General features: G+C 50.5%; 2 protein-coding genes across 2 annotated transcripts; both read left to right on the top strand.

Annotated features, from left to right (window-relative positions):
• The first annotated feature begins 313 nt into the window (after positions 1–313).
• On the top strand, positions 314–6,457 carry Kcnab3 (potassium voltage-gated channel subfamily A regulatory beta subunit 3). Its single transcript, XM_075992064.1, has 14 exons — positions 314–954; positions 2,192–2,235; positions 2,323–2,360; positions 2,581–2,660; positions 3,941–3,985; positions 4,064–4,108; positions 4,280–4,323; positions 4,460–4,546; positions 4,795–4,880; positions 5,010–5,130; positions 5,212–5,306; positions 5,405–5,525; positions 5,682–5,770; positions 5,984–6,457. The coding sequence occupies exons 1-14, from the start codon at positions 722–724 to the stop codon at positions 6,059–6,061; spliced, it is 1,206 nt and encodes a 401-aa protein (XP_075848179.1). The 5' UTR covers positions 314–721; the 3' UTR covers positions 6,062–6,457.
• Positions 6,458–13,037: 6,580 nt separating this feature from the next.
• Positions 13,038–15,501, top strand: Rnf227 (ring finger protein 227). Its single transcript, XM_075992063.1, has 3 exons — positions 13,038–13,107; positions 13,217–13,937; positions 14,038–15,501. The coding sequence occupies exons 2-3, from the start codon at positions 13,418–13,420 to the stop codon at positions 14,091–14,093; spliced, it is 576 nt and encodes a 191-aa protein (XP_075848178.1). The 5' UTR covers positions 13,038–13,107; positions 13,217–13,417; the 3' UTR covers positions 14,094–15,501.
• The last annotated feature ends 456 nt before the right edge of the window (positions 15,502–15,957 follow it).

Genomic DNA, 15,957 nt, shown 5'->3' with positions numbered 1-15,957 from the left:
TGCTACCACTTGCTAGGTGTAGTACACACATCCTGCCTCACCTCTAGTTGTCACAATCAGTGTTCCCAAACCTTGGTTTTTGAGGGACCAAAAAGCCCCTTTCGAATGCACACCACTGACCGGGAGGAATGTTGACATATTTCAAGTACAGAAAGTGAGAAGCACGTTCCTAAAACAAGACGTTCTGACCAAGGCACACTGATTGTTCGGAAGCCTTCCTCGGGCGGAGCTTATGCAGATAAGGTAGCCTGTTCGGCTGGGAGGCAGGCGGTTCCATGCAGATTAAGGGGCGGGGCCTGCATGTTGATGAGCTGGGCTCGCTGCCGACGCGGCTGGGAGCACAGCGGTCCCGCAGCGGTTCCAGCTGAAGTGGCACCCGTCTTTCGCCACCCCTTGTTCCTGGGTCTCTATCCTTGAAGACCGTCCTCGACTTTATCTTTATCCTTACCCGTTTATCCTCCTGCTCCCTGCATCACAGCCCCCGGCATCTGAATACCACTCCTGGCACCCCGCACGGTTTTCCTTTCCCGCCGCAAACCCCGCGACCTCCAGCAGCCCGCCCCCGCGGCCCCATCCCGGTTGGCTGCTTTGGCTGCAGCCTCCTCAACCTTCCCGCTCTCTCAGGGTCGCGCTACTACCACACCAGTGTCTGCCCTCGGACTTCCCGGCTCCCTCCTCCCTCCCCCAGAGCCCCCTCCCCCGCCCTGGCCGGCCAGCCGGCATGCAGGTGTCTATCGCGTGTACCGAGCAGAACCTTCGCAGCCGGAGCAGTGAGGACCGTCTGTGTGGACCCCGGCCGGGTCCTGGGGGCGGTAATGGAGGGCCAGTGGGCGGAGGGCATGGGAACCCTCCGGGGGGTGGACCCAAGTCACGAGCTGCGCTGGTCCCCCGACCCCAAGCACCCGCTGGGGCCCTTCGAGAGAGCACCGGCCGAGGCACTGGCATGAAATACAGGTATGGGATGGCCAGGCAGCCTACCTATTCGCTTCCCTTTCGGGACCCCTGGGTTAGTCGCCACGACCCTTTCAAACTTAGCTTAAAAGGCCAGTATTCATTTCCCCTCTTCTTTCTGTCTCTGGCACTCCCTCACTCGGTCTCTGTTAGTTCCCCTAACTATGAGACCAAGTTTACTAAGGTTGACAGAGTCCTGTCGGACCTAAACAGTGCTCCCGAACTGCCCTCCTTATCCGTAAAAAAAAAGGGGGGGAACCCCTGAATCTCCAGGCTGCTTCCCCCCTCATCCAATGGAGTGTCCTTGGGTTGGCGTCCTGGGGAGAGGAGGGAAGGAAACAGCAGCTCACTCTGGCCAGTTGGGGCGCCTGACCCAGATATTGCCCCCACCAGCCCTGAGGCCAGTCTCCCTCACCCTTTCTAGGGTGAGGTCAGAGCAGGAGAGGGGAAGGGGGATAGACTACATCTTTCATCCCGTGCTGTAAGGCAAGAGTTGGGTGAGAAAGGCTCGGGGGACTGCTGGCCAGAGACTCTCAGAACTCAAAATGGGGTGGGGGGGCACTTCTTGGGAATATGCTGAGGTCATTGATGTGACCTGCCTTTGTCCCAGAAGTATTCAGCCCTCCCCTGTAGCATCCCTGATTAGGAAGTAAAGGTGCCTGTTCCATCTGTGCCTTGAGAGGAGTCAGGATTTTTAGTTCAAGCCTCAGAAGTCAATGAAGAGAGGAAGAGACTTTCCCATCAAATCCTCACCAGTCCTCACCCACATCGGCCTTTTCTGGGGCTGAGCTCATCTCTGTGCCTAGTCAAGCGACTGAACTGGAGTTGGTTTACATCTTTCTATTGTCACCCTTTTAGTGGCATTCTTTGACGGAGGGCCTATTCTCAGACTCACCACAATCAGCCACACTTTTCAAAGCCCACTACTCCACACATCCCAGAGATGGCTCAGACACAGACAGGAATGCACCCAGAAGGAACAGACGATAGGAATGGAGGTGCCAGACAGTGGCCCTCGAGTTATAATCGATCACACTATTTGTTCACTTGTTCTTTCAATAATACCCTAGGGCCTCTGCTATGGGGGTAGCACTGCCTATCCCATCAGCCCACTGGGTCTGCTGTCTTTGGACTGGGACCCTTGAGGGCTTCTCAGTTCGGAAGGACAGGAGCTGGGGACTGATAATCCAAGTCCCCAGTGGAGGCTTCACCCCTTCCCCGCTGCTTCTGTATCCTGCAGGAACCTAGGAAAGTCTGGTCTCCGGGTGTCCTGTCTTGGCCTTGGTGAGTTAGGAGAGACATTAAAGAAAAGGGGCATTGTTTTATAGTCCGACTCCTGCAGTTCTCATGTGTCCGACTTCTGTCTTGCAGGTACCTGGGTCACATTTGGCTCTCAGATCTCAGATGAGGTATAAGTGGTGGGTAGAGGTGGTTATGGGGAAGGGGTAAGAAGAGGAAGAAGTGGATCTGATTAGGGTTTGGACAAGCTTGGGGGGTATGAGATCTGAGGCTGGACGATGGGCAAAGGAGAGAAAGTGGGGGAACCAGGACTGAAGTGCTGGGTTAGGGTGCAGGGAGGGAAGTAACTGGGGGCAGCCGTTCATCTGTGATGTTTTCTCACCTCCCTAGACAGCAGAAGATGTGCTGACAGCAGCCTATGAACACGGTGTAAACCTGTTTGACACTGCTGAAGTGTACGCGGCCGGAAAGTAAGAACCAGGGTGAAAGAGTCAAGTTAGAGATCTGGGAATTCTGGGAACACTAAAGTGCAACTTTCAGGCTCATAACACCGCCCCCCCCGTGTATTATGGGAGTTGTAGTTCGTAGTTCTCACAACACTTCCCTCTCTAGAGGTCAGCAGACATACTGTGCAGCCACATTAACATAAAGCCAACGATTCTATCCTTAAGATCACAAAGCTGTGTTTTCAAACACACCGCATCATATCACGCCTATGACTTGACTTTGGGAGTAGCCAGAATCCAGGGTGACCTACTCGGCCTCTTTATTTGAGAAACATTCTTCTTCAAGATTTAACTCAAATGTCAAATCATCCGAGAAGCATTTCCCCAGCTGCCCAGAGTCATAACCTTCTGTGAGCATCCGTGACACCCTGTACCACCTTCTGTGAGCATCTGTGACACTCTGTCCTATCTTCTGACATAAAGGGAACGACCGCTTTACACAACAGTTGCTGCTCAACCCAGAGGCTTCCACCTCCACAGAAGTCATCTTCCCAAGACTCTCCAGAGAGGCCATCACCAAAGCCCTCCCAGTTTCAGGGAAGAGGTCAACATAACCTTAAAAAGGATTCAGCCTAAGTGATTAGACGAACAAGGGGCACGCGAGAGCCCCAACACTGCAGAGTGTTTCAATACTTTAAGACTTGCCCCAAGTTGGGCCGTAATTGTGTTCTAACGGGAACTGTGTCGGCTGGCCGTCATGACACACACCTGCAGTTCCAACATTGGATGGCTAGGGGAAGAGGGTTGAGAATTTGAGGCCAACATGGGCTACAAACTGAGACCCTCTTTCCCAAAGGGGGAGGGAGGAGGATATGGAAGCTGGTGAGAAGGATTCACCATAGCCTGGCATTCACTGGCAGATTCAGAGCTGGACTTAGGAAGATACCTGCTGTTTTACAGAGGCAGAGGAAGGAGAGAACAGCCCAGATGACAGGAACCAGAAAAGGCAGTGTCCTCCCTGACTCAAGTCCATTTCTCTCGCCCCATTATAGCCTACCCCTTAAGCACCCACAATAGGGATTGGTACATAGTTGATAGACAACATGGATGAATGAATAAAAAATTATATGGCTATACTGCTAGCTCAGAAGCCCCTTTCCTTTGTCCAAGACGAATCTGAGACTCCAAATTGGCTCCTGTTTCCCCACTCCCCTTTCTCTCTATTAGAGGGAACAAGCTGGGAGAAGGGGAAAGAGACGGTCTGTCCTGCAGAGATCAATGTCCTTACCTTGTCTTTGTTTCAGGGCTGAAAGAACCCTAGGGAACATCCTCAAGAGCAAAGGCTGGAGGTGAGACTGGTTTTGTGGGTTACTGGAGACATGATCAACCAAGTATTCCTGCTGGTACTCTCGTTCTGTCTTCTCCAGGAGATCAAGCTATGTTATCACCACTAAGATCTTTTGGGGAGGACAGTAAGTAATTGGGGAGAACACTTACAAAGAATATGTGGTATATGGGATAGGAGTAGGGGTTGCTCTCCCACGTCATCCCCTGCCCCCCCCATTCTGCCCGTGAGGATTCATGCCATCCCAGTTTCTCGTAGCTCCAGATAACCCTCATCCTTGACAGTAGCCTTTCTACAGGGCAGAAACTGAGCGAGGCTTGAGTCGCAAACACATCATTGAAGGTGAGGATTGGTGGCTGGCTAGCCGAGGTGGGTGGGCACGGAAGCCAGAGAAGTTGACCATAACCAGGAGGTATGGTCTGAATTTTTTAGCAAGTTGAAGGGGAGATATTTACCTCCCCCCTCCCTCCACCTCTAGGCTTGCAAGGATCCCTGGACCGCCTTCAGCTGGAATACGTTGACATAGTCTTCGCCAATCGTTCAGACCCTAACAGTCCTATGGAGGGTAAAACCGGAATCCCTAAACCTGACAGCCCTTCAAAACTGGGCACTTTCTCAAACTGGCATTGGGAAGCCAGCCTCCCCCACTCAAAAGTCCCCCAATCTCCATAGCAGAGGCTCAGACCCTAGGACCTAAACAAGGAAGGAGGTGAAGAAGAGAGATGACTACAGACCTGCCCGGGTCTTGGTGGGGTGGACAGTCTAGGGTTCCACGGATCAGACATTGAGGCCTTTTCTCTCCTGTGCACCTAGAAATTGTGAGAGCCATGACCTATGTCATCAACCAGGGCCTGGCCCTATACTGGGGGACATCCAGATGGAGTGCTGCAGAGATCATGGTATGTGACTCTGACTCCCCACCCGACACCCGCTTCCCTTTTCTCGGGACCAGTCCAAACCTCACTGTGCTGAGAAGGAAGACAATGGAAGGGTCGCTCTGACCCTGTCTCCTTTCCACACCAACCCAGGAGGCCTATTCCATGGCCAGACAGTTCAACCTGATCCCGCCTGTGTGCGAGCAAGCGGACAACCACTTCTTTCAGAGGGAGAAGGTGGAGATGCAGCTGCCCGAGCTCTACCACAAGATTGGTGTGCAGACCCTCATCCCCACCTTTCCCGTTTCACTCATGACATAGGTCCCTGTCCCACACCAAATCCTCTTGCTCTTAGGTGTTGGCTCGGTTACTTGGTCTCCCCTGGCGTGTGGCCTCATTACTAGCAAGTACGATGGTCGAGTTCCAGATACTTGCAAGGCCACTGTCAAGGTGAGATTTGGTGGCTCAGGGAGGCAGGTCTGGGCTGCCTAGGCTGCTGTGTGGTCAAGAAGGGAGTCGGGCCTTGACGGAGTCTCCTTGGTCTCCAGGGGTACCAGTGGCTCAAGGAAAAAGTGCAGAGTGAGGATGGCAAGAAGCAACAAGCCAGAGTCATGGACCTTCTCCCCATCGCTCACCAGTTAGACTGCACTGTGGCCCAGCTTGCGATAGGTGAGACCCTGCAGGGGCCTGCCTCCCTGCGAGACTTCCTACACCTATCTCTAGAGGAGGGCGTCCCAGGACAGGACCCTCTTCAGACACTTCTGGACTCCGAGTGCCCAAGCTGATCCACATCAGTTTCTTTTCTTTTTCCTCCTCTGGTTCCAGCCTGGTGTCTCCGAAGTGAGGGTGTCAGCTCAGTCTTACTGGGGGTGTCCAGTGCAGAGCAGCTGATGGAACATCTGGGCTCCCTACAGGTGAGTTGGCGATTCAGACTCCCCTCACCTGAGAGTCAAAGCCATACTGTCTATCCCTGAATGGACTGAAGTGATCACAGAGCTGTCCCTGCAAAGTCCAGGGAGACAGGGCCAAACCTCTGAAAACTTTCTTATTGGGTCCCACTGTGGCCTTCATCATGCCCTTCCTCAGTGTCCCAGCAAAAACTGTCCTTTTCATTGCCCATTCTCAAGGTGCTGAGTCAGCTGACGCCGCAAACGGTGATGGAAATAGATGCGCTCTTGGGGAACAAGTCGCATTCCAAGAAATAGTTCTTTGGGGGCGCGGGGACCCAACGCGGAGTGATTGCACCTGCCGGAAAACCACTTTCGAGCAATGGGCCCTCTAGTGCCGGATCTCTCCCAGCCCCCAACCCTGCTCCCACGCAGCGGCAGAATCAGGGTAGCCCCGCCCACCAACGAGTCCCGGCTTCGTGTAGCGATTCGCATGAACAAAGCCATATCCTTTCGCCTTGGGGCTTGAGAGAGAAAGTAGATCTCCCACCCACCCTCTACGCCCCTGCTGTGTGTCCTAGGGCTAGGCCTTCTCGCTAATCCCGGGCATGAGCCGTCTTCTCTCAGCCATTTGGCCTCGCTCGTTTCTTTTCCCTATTGCTGAAACCCAGAAAACGTCCAGCAAAAAAAAAAGAAAAAAGAAAAAAAAAGAAACATTGAGAGTACCTCAAAAATGAGCCTTGAAATGTCATCAAGGTGGCAAGAACCTAGTGAGTTATTGTGTTAACTGGAACACGGGAAACGGGCCATACTTAGTAGTACTTGTTCAATAGAAGCCGGGCTGGTCCTGGCAGAAAGTAAATGATAATCTTTGGGAAAACCAGAATCCTGCCTCCTGCCTGGAAGTGGAGGACTTAAATCTAGAACTAGGGCCATACTTTGTGCTTGCAGAGAGGGGATAAAGGTGGGGAAGACAATGTTGCCAAAGGCAGAAAGAAATTTGATGGCTGTATCCCAGAAATGGCAAGGTGATCCTTAGAAAACAAAATGATTAGGGGGATATAGAAACGTGAGGTTGTCAAGGTCTGGGGGCAAACCCAGGCTTGAAGTGGATTTAGTATGCAGCGTCAGAGGACTACAGTCTTCTTCCTGGCAATAAACCTAAAGCAATAAAGATGGCCCCTCTGCTGTAAGACTTCCCAGGGAACTGTAAATAAAGTCTCAGCTTGATCCTCACTGTGTCTCAGATTGCCTGGCTGAGGGTGGGGCTTTCGGGGCACCAGCTCAGGTAACCTTTCCTCTTTGTTAGAAGGCTCTCAAGGCTGGTTTCCTCTCCACTCGTGAGTGGCTCAGGCATCAGACCCCTGGTTATGGTTCTCTTGGAGGATCTAAGCACCAGGTACCCCTGGCACAGGCCCTTTCCCCTTCTTTAGAACCTGGTGCTGCGCCTTCTTTTCTTCCTAATGAAAGCTGTCCTTGATAACACCTTTCACCTTTCTTTACCTTTTTTGTTTTTTTTTTTAATTTCTTATTGGAGGTAGGGTTTCTCTGTGTAGCCTTGGCTGTCCTAGAACTCACTCTGTAGACCAGGCTGGCCTCAAACTCAACAGAGATCCAGCTGCCTCTGCCTCCCGAGTGCTGGGATTAAGGGTGTGTGTGTGTGTGTGTGTGTGTGTGTGTGTGTGTGTGTGTACACATTGCCACAGTGCTCTTGTGGAGGTCAGAGGACAATGTTTGGTTCTCTCCCTCCACTGTGTGGGTTCTAGGGGTCAAACTCAGGTTGCCATTGGTGACAGCAGTCTTCACCTGTTTAGCCATCTTAGCCTGCCCACCCTTTAGTTTTTATTTTATGTGTGTGGGTGCTTTGCCTGTGTGTATAGTTTATGCACCGCTTGCATCCTAATGGCCACAGAGGCCAGAAGAGGCCTTGGATTCCCAGGGACCAGAGTTAAAGAGTTGCAAGCTGCTCTGTGGGTGCTGGGAACTGAACCCATGTCCTCTGCAAGAATAGCCACCTCTCCACCACCGCCTCCACCTAATTTGTTTTTTTTATTTTAATTAATTTATTTATTGAGACAGGGTTTCTCTCTGTAACAGTCGTGGCTGTCCTGGAACTAGCTCTGTAGACCAGGATGGCCTCGAACTCACAGAGATCCGCCTGCCCCTGCCTCTCAAGTGCTGGGATTTTTATTTTTTAAGAGGTTTTATGTGTATGAGCATTTTACTTTCATTTGTATCTGCACACCACATATGTGCCTGTGCCTAAAGAGGACAGAAAGGATGTCAGATCCCCTGAAACTTAAGTTATAGAGGACTGTGAGGCACTTGTAGATACTGGTAACCAAGTCCAGGTCCTTTGCAAAAGTAGCCAGTGCTCTTGACCACTGAGACACACACACACACACACACAAACTTCTGGTCTTTCCCTCATCTTGCATCTTCAGGTGCCCAGAAGTGAAGCAGTTTTGTTGTGGCTGGATGGGAAAGGTCCCAGGGGGTGTGGTTTTGAGATGTGATAGGGTAAGAAAAGAGGGAAACCAAGAGGAAAGGAGTCAGAACTTGCAAGGGAAAGCAGAGAAAGGTTCCATGGGAAGGCAGCAGAAACAGTCCAGTGATGCCCTTGTCTCCTTCCTCTATGGACTGATTTCTTGGAGGGAAGGAAGTGGGCGGAAAGTCACAACCTGCAGGGATCACAAGGGCAAGGGAGATGACTTCTGCCACCTTAAATATAACCTCAGCGGCTCCCTTCTTCCCTGCTCCTCCTGCCTCCACCCTAAGCTGGGAGTGCAGAGTGGAACCCATTTCCCGGAGACTGAGCAGCCTGCCTTTACTGACTGGATTAGCAACCATCAGGATCCACTAATGAGCACTTACAGCCGCCCCTTTAGTCTCCCACTCATTCTGGAAGACGGCAGAACCAAGGGGAAGTGTATAACTAAGCTATGATTAGTTCTTCTGTGACAAACATACAAGAATTTATCAATTCAGAGCAGTACTCTCCTTAAATAGTTCCCGCGGAGAGCAGTGTGCTCCTCCTGATGCTGCCTCCCTAATGCTCAACGGTTTTGTTTCTTCTTTTCCTTCTTCTGTTCCATACATTTTAAAACCTCCCCTTAGAATTACCTCAAGGCAGTTTAGAAGTCCCTTGTAAACAGAACCTTTATTGTCACACATCCTTGTCTGTAAACATTTGCTGTATTTCTCAACTACCTTATTGAAAAATTCAATGAGTATTTTGGGCATCAGTCCTTCTGTGGTGGGCACAGGGATATGGAGCTGCCTTTGTGGAGTTTGCTGCTGAGAGAGACAATCACGTGGCCACTGCTCCGGTGCAAACTGCTGTTGTCCAATGTCCAGAGGGAAGCACACGGGGTTAGCAGCATCTGGAGTGGGTATGTGACATGGGAGGCAGCCCAGAGAGGAGGTATTGACAGCAAGAGTGAGGGGAGTGAGGGCCTAGCAGAACAAGGGGACATGCGCACTGTATCAGACAGCTTTCTGTGCAGAGACAAAATTCCTGAGGTAAACAAGCAAAAAGGGAAAGTTTGTTCCAGCTTAGGGGTTGTTTGCAGCACACAGTTGCTCGGCACATTTGCTTTTAAACCTGTGGCAGACCATCATGGTGGATAAGATGCTCACTTTATAGCAGCTGGGAAGCAGAGACCCTTTCAAGGCCACACCCCGTAACCTAAATTCTAACAGTTTCATCCCCTCTCCAGTGTACCATCACCTGGGAAGCAAGCCTTCGACACATGGCTTTGCATCCACACCATAACAGAACCCAACAGTCTCTGAAGCCCGAGTGTCCACAGAGAAAACGAGTAAAATGTGGGGCACGCTGAGGTCAGGGCACACAAGGCCTTCTGGGTAGTATCTGTTTCGATTACTTGTTGATAAACACACAAATCATCCCAAAGTCTAGTGACTTGAAACAGCTTTTAAAAGTGAATTTGAGGTGAGGAGAGCTAAAGCGACGACTGAACAGTTAAGGTGCACAGTGCTCTTGCAGAGGACCCACGTCTTTTGTGGCTCCTCAGGTGTCACACCCCCAAAACTCTAGCCCCGGGGTAGCATCTGACACCCTCTTTTGTCTCGGCAGGCACCTGCATGAACACACACACACACACACACACACGGAGGGAGGAGAATTAAAAATAATTAAAAACAAATGCATAACCAACTTACACATTTTTTCATGGTTCTGTGGGCTGATTGGGAGTCCCTCTGCTGTTTCACGTGGCCTCCTTCATGTGGCTGTATTTGCTAAGCAGGCTAACTAGGCAGGAATATTCCAAATGGCTTCACTAGCTTGTCAGGCAATCAGCACTAGCCATTGCCTGGAGTGCATCCATTTCCCTCCACAGGGCCTCACCTCCAGTGCTTAGGTCTAACCCTACTGCCTTCTATGGTGGTTTGAGGGCAGCCTTCCAGCAGACAGAAGGTGCAATGCTGTGGAAGACTAGGCTCCAGAACACACACATGATTTCTGCCTCGTGCTATTAACTGGTCAAGGCTGGTCACAAAGCCATCCTCCTCTGCAGAGATAAGGAAGTAGATTGCTTTTGTTTGGAAACAGCCTCACTATGTAGTCCAGGTTGTCCTCAAACTCAAAAACAGTCTCGGCCTCCTCAGTGCTGAGGTTACAGTTATAGCCACCATGCTTAGTCTAGGCCCTGACTGATGATGCGGTTGCAAAGGATCTGGATGCCATTCAACACTCACTACCTTAAAAGATTTTAAACGGGAGCAGAAGCAGCGTTGGGCAGAACGTGATTGGTTTGAGACTGGAGAGCTCTCTGTAAATAACATGCAGGGGAGGCCTGCAGAAGGCCTGTGCGTTTGTGTTCATTGGATAGGGAGGTGAGAGATGACAACAGCTTGGACCAGGAGGATGAGCAAGAAGTGGAGATGAGTAGGTGGATTAGCTATTAAAGGGAGAAATGACCTTGGATAATAAAGGAAGGTGAAGGGAAGGAGAAATTAAGAATATTACCCAGGGTTATGAGCTAGCCAAGAAAGGGAAGGAAAAACTGGAAGATAGTCTGGCCTAGAAATGGGAGCTCATCAGTTTGGGTTCTTGGTGATAAGGCTGTTGAGCAGGTGACAGGATAGTATAAATCATGGCTTAGAGGGACCCTTGGCAGTGACACACTCCAGACTCCTTTTATTCTACCTTTGATGATTAAGATTTGGGTTGGGGAGATGACTCGCTGGGTCAGGCGCTTGAAGGCAAGTGTGGGAACCTAAGTGCACATCCACAGACCTCACATAAACTGAGTGTAATGATGCAAGTGTCTGTAATCACATTTCCACCACAGTGGGTGGGAAGTGCATACAGGAGAAGCTTCGAATCCCAGAAGCTTGTGGGCCGGCTATCTTGGCATACAAATCTGTGAAATTCTGTCTTTAGCAAGGTAAAGAGTTAGTTAGGCTGGGCATGGTGGCACACACTTTTAATCCTAGCACTCTGAGGCAGAGGCAGACAGATCTCTTTGAGTTTGAGGCCAGCCTGGTCTACAGAGTTCCAGGCCAGTGGGGCTACACAGTAAGACTCCACCTCCAGAAGGGACACACCCACTACACAGTAACAACAGGAAAAGCCAAGCAAGGTGAGTGTGAGGAAACCTGAGGTCATCCTCTGATCTTCACACATTGCCATAGCGTGAATTACACACAAGAACCCACACACATTCTTTACATATACATACAAGCACACAGACTACAATTTACCATCATTTGAAGTTTGTTTTATGTGTATCGTACATGTATGTGTATGATTTCCAGGTGTGTGCAGGTGCCTGAGGACTCTAGAAAGGATCCAGATCTGAAACTAGGGTTACAGGCAATTGTGAACTGCCCAACATAGGCGCTGAGAACTGAACTCAGGTCCTCTGGAAGAGCAGCAGGTGTTCTTAAGCACTGAGCCACCTTGCCAGCCCCCTAAAGATATTTTACTTTTTATTTATTTATTTTTGGTTTTTCAAAATATTCTGTGTAGCAGTCCTGGCTGTCCTGGAATTCACTTTGCAGATCAGTCTGGCCTCGGACTCAGAGATCTGCCTGCTTCTGCCTCAGAGTGCTAGGATTAGAAGTGTGTGCCACTATGCCCAGCCTAACTAACCCTTTACCTGGGATTAAAGGTCCTGGAAGCTGAGGTAGGAGGACTGCCATGAGTCTGAGACCAGCCTAAGCTACACAGTGAAGTCCCAATTAGACCGGAATAAAGATTACTTTGCTAGGCACAGTTTTGAATGCCTTTAATCCCAGCACTTGGGAGGCTGAGGCAGCCAGACCTCTTGTGAGTTTGAAGCCATCCAGAACTACACACAGAACTCCAGACCAGCCTAGGGCTACGTAGTTAGACCCAGTCTCAAAAACAAAACAAAATAAAGATTATCCTCTAGGTTAACCTTACAAAACAAAACAAGCTCGACCTTATCTGTGATGAACCAGAAAATGCTATGCAGATAGAGAAACCCATCTTGGACTAACCAAGAGATGGTGTATGTGAAATACTGGGTACCCCAGAAGTTCAGTGAAGACAAAGCAGGCTTGGAGCCAAGGATGATCAGGACAGTGACTGCTGTTGCTTGTCTGGTGTTTACAGTGTCCCAGGCATCATTTAAACACCTTATAAACACAAGCTCTTTCGAGCCTTACTATTATTATCCAGATTTTGTAGATGAGGAAATCAAGGCCCAGAGAAGTTAAGTAACTTGCCTGTGATGTCACAACTAGGCTCTGTACTGGAACCAGCTGTGTCAAGACTGTGTTATTATCCTCCGCAACAGAACCTGGGCTCCAAGTGCAAGAGAAGTTGAGAAGGCAGCTTGGGTGTGGGTGCTAACATCGGGAGGGAATGTGGGTTGTGAGCACCATGTCCTGTTTACCTGTGCAAGAAGTCAGACCCCTGAGTCAGAAGTCATGCAGGGCTGCTTTGCTTCAACCATCATCCTGTGTGGGTGTCCAAGCCTGGATACTCTGGAAGGAAAAGATTCCCAGCATTCCTAAGGCCATGCTCCTGGAATCTAAGTCCCTCCTTAGGCTGAGATGTTAGCTGGAATCAACTCTCTGAGGGAGGATGAAATTTAGGGAGCCTTAGGAGAACCCAAGAGGTCATGTATAAAAAAGGGAGGTGAGAGCCGCATCAATTACGGCTGGGCAGAATCCAAACATCCAGAGAACCAATTAAAACTGGGCAGAACCAACAGTAAACCTGGCATACGTAGCCTGATTGTGGGGGGTTGAGAAAGAGTGTGAGCACGTGACAGATGGGCTACTTGAGACTTGGGCCAGCGACTGTGTGCAAGAGGGGACCTGAGGATCTGCTCCATTTTAACGATGGCACCGGTGTTTTGCTGTGGGTGAGAAGTTTGCCAAGGGGGCAGTGGGTGGAGCGTGTCCCCCTTTCCCTCGGGCAGTTGTGGCATCGTGTGGGCATTCACCTCACTGTGTCCCCACTCGCATTCCCAGCCACACGCCTCCACCGCCCCAGACGCGTGCCACGGACGGGAGCGGCTGATCTGTGCGTGACGCCTCCAGGGTGGGGCCTCACTATTAAAAGGGGACAGAGGCGGCGGCGCCGGCCCCAGGCCCAGCCCAGGCCCAAGGAGGGCCGCTTGTTCAGTCTCCCAGCCGCCGCGGGATCGACGTCGTTGGGTCACAGCGGCCAGGATGCAGCTCCTGATGAGGGTGCCTTCTCTTCCCGAGCGGGGTGAGCTGGACTGCAACATCTGCTACCGACCCTTCAACCTTGGGGCCCGCGCACCCCGCCGCCTGCCTGGCACGGCGCGCGCCCGCTGCGGCCACACGCTGTGCACCGCTTGCCTGCGCGAGCTGGCGGCGCGGGGCGACGGTAGCCGCCCGGCCGCGCGCGTGGTGCGCCTGCGCCGCGCTGTCACGTGCCCGTTCTGCCGCGCGCCTTCCCCGCTCCCGCGCGGCGGCGTCTCGGAGATCGCGCTAGACCCCGACTTGTGGTCACGGCTGGAGGAAAAAGCGCGGGCTGAGCGGGAACGAGACCCGATGGGGAGCCCGGCTAAGAAAAGCGGAGACAACGGAGAGGACGACGACGACGGGGAAGACGAGAGCGCGAAGGGGGCGGGACCTACAAGTGCTGGCTGGCGCGCGCTTCGCCGGATCGTGGACAGGGTCCTGGCGCCAGCGCGCCGCTTGCGGCGTCCGTTGCCTAGCAATGGTGAGGGGCCGCTTAGGGAGGATGCTGGGTACAGAGCGCCGAAGAATGCTGGGTCAGGTTGCATCCTCCTGTTGCCACTAACCCTTCTTCTTTCCTCCAGTGCTCTACTGTCCAGAGGTCAAGGACATTGCCCACATGACCCGTTGCACGCTGTAACTGAAGAACCTGGGAGCTGTGGCAGAAGGCTGGTGGGAGTTGCATCTTCGGGCATGCTCTCATACAAAGGGTTGATGTCAAGACTACCCTCTCTGATGCTGGAATTGGTACGTTCGTGATGGAGTTGAACGGAAAATACCCTAGGTGGCGTGAATTTTGAGCGGTGGAGGCTCCTAGACTGTGCCGGCTTTACATTGTATTCAGGATGGAAGTGGCCAAAGGATAATAATACAAAGCATACCATAATGTGGGAAGAAAACATGCAAAAGCTTTGGCGTTTGTTCACGGAGGCTGTGGTGTAAGATCCCATTTTAGCAGTGGTCAGTGGTTGGAAATGTTTACTTAAAAAAAAAAAAAGACAGGACAGGGGACAAGCTAATTATCATGCGATTCTCGCCTATCTGGTTATGTGTGTATGCTGGCATGCCATCTTCCCACTCTTGGTTCCTTGTTCCAGAAATTACTGAGTTGCCTCCCTGATTATGATTGGAAGCCTTGCTTCAGCTTGATAAGGCAGGTATGAAAATGTCCAAGGAGTGTTTATATGAGGCCTTAATTAAGGCTTATCAAGGATGGGTGAGCCATTTGATAAAGGAATCAGAATTTAACCTTATCTGTTTTCTTTAAAGACTCTGTAGCAATATTAAAAAAAATAAGATGTTCACATAATTTTAAGTTTGTGTCCCATGATGGGACATTGCTTATTTTATGTGATTCGTTCTATTTTAAAGTCCTGTAAATATCTTACCATAGACTTAAAATCAAGACCAACAGTGTTGGTCTCACAGCTTGCTAGAAGTGCAGAATTTCAGGACCTCAGTCCACATTCCCTGACTCCATTTTCAGAATCCCAGGTGATCTCTGTGTATATAAGTTAAGAAGCACTGGTTTAGATCTTCGTCACTCTGGGATGTCATCATCATCTGTGGGTGGAACATTTAACACACTATGACACACTGCCTTAAAGTTCTGAAGTGACATTCTATTGTGGAAGGAAACTTTTTTCTGAGCTAAAAATGTGAATTGACAAGAGGCCTCAGTTTTCAGAGGTCTTTAAGAGCTTTTTACTGACAAATAATAATGTATCTAGTTGTAGAGTGTAAACCTGTTTTAGGAATGTCTTGTCATTTGCCTGTTCTTAATGTCAGCTTCAGTGTTCCCTTTTGGAGGCCAGCGCGCATCTACTGTGATGGGCCTTTTTGTTACATTTCTGTATGTGTGCTGTCAGAGTGAATGCTACATTAATCTTCTAATGTTTTATGTTTTGAGTGTTTCCAGAGTGTAAACGCCAAATGACTATCTCCAGAGCCAATAGCAGTGTTAATGTATATGTACTCAAAAAATGTTTGCTGAATTTACCCATTTTTATTGTAATAGTTTGGAGAATAAAGTATCTGTGCTTACTTAACCTGTGGAAGGCTCTTACTGAATTATATTGTCTCTCAGTTTAAATCCTTCACAGATGACACCAGACTGACCTGAACCTTTCTGCTTCGCAGTGGAATTGAACCTGTGGAGCAGTAGTGACCTCTACTGACTCTGTAGGGAAGCAGTGACTTGGAGGTGGAAAACAGTTTCAGTGTTAGGCACCTCTCCCTCTCTGCCTGCCACTTAGCATTGTGGCCTTAGGGATCCTGCTGTTCACCAGCTCCACATTGAGCTCGTGATGTGGTTGGTACTGGGAAGGTCTTCCACACTCGGAAGGCAGAGGCAGGTGGATGTGAGTTCCAGCCAGGGATACACAGAGGGACCCTGCCAGTGGCAATGGGGGTGTATGTGGCTGCTCCTTTGATTCTTGAATGGTTCAAGAGATCAAAGCCAGCCTTGGCTACAAAAGAAGTTCCAGGACAGCCAGGGCTAGAGA

This window comes from Microtus pennsylvanicus, chromosome 11 (genome assembly GCF_037038515.1).
Source record: "Microtus pennsylvanicus isolate mMicPen1 chromosome 11, mMicPen1.hap1, whole genome shotgun sequence".
NCBI lineage: Eukaryota > Metazoa > Chordata > Mammalia > Rodentia > Cricetidae > Microtus > Microtus pennsylvanicus.
Note: the sequence above shows the minus strand (reverse complement) of the source record. Positions and strands in the feature narration are given on the sequence as shown.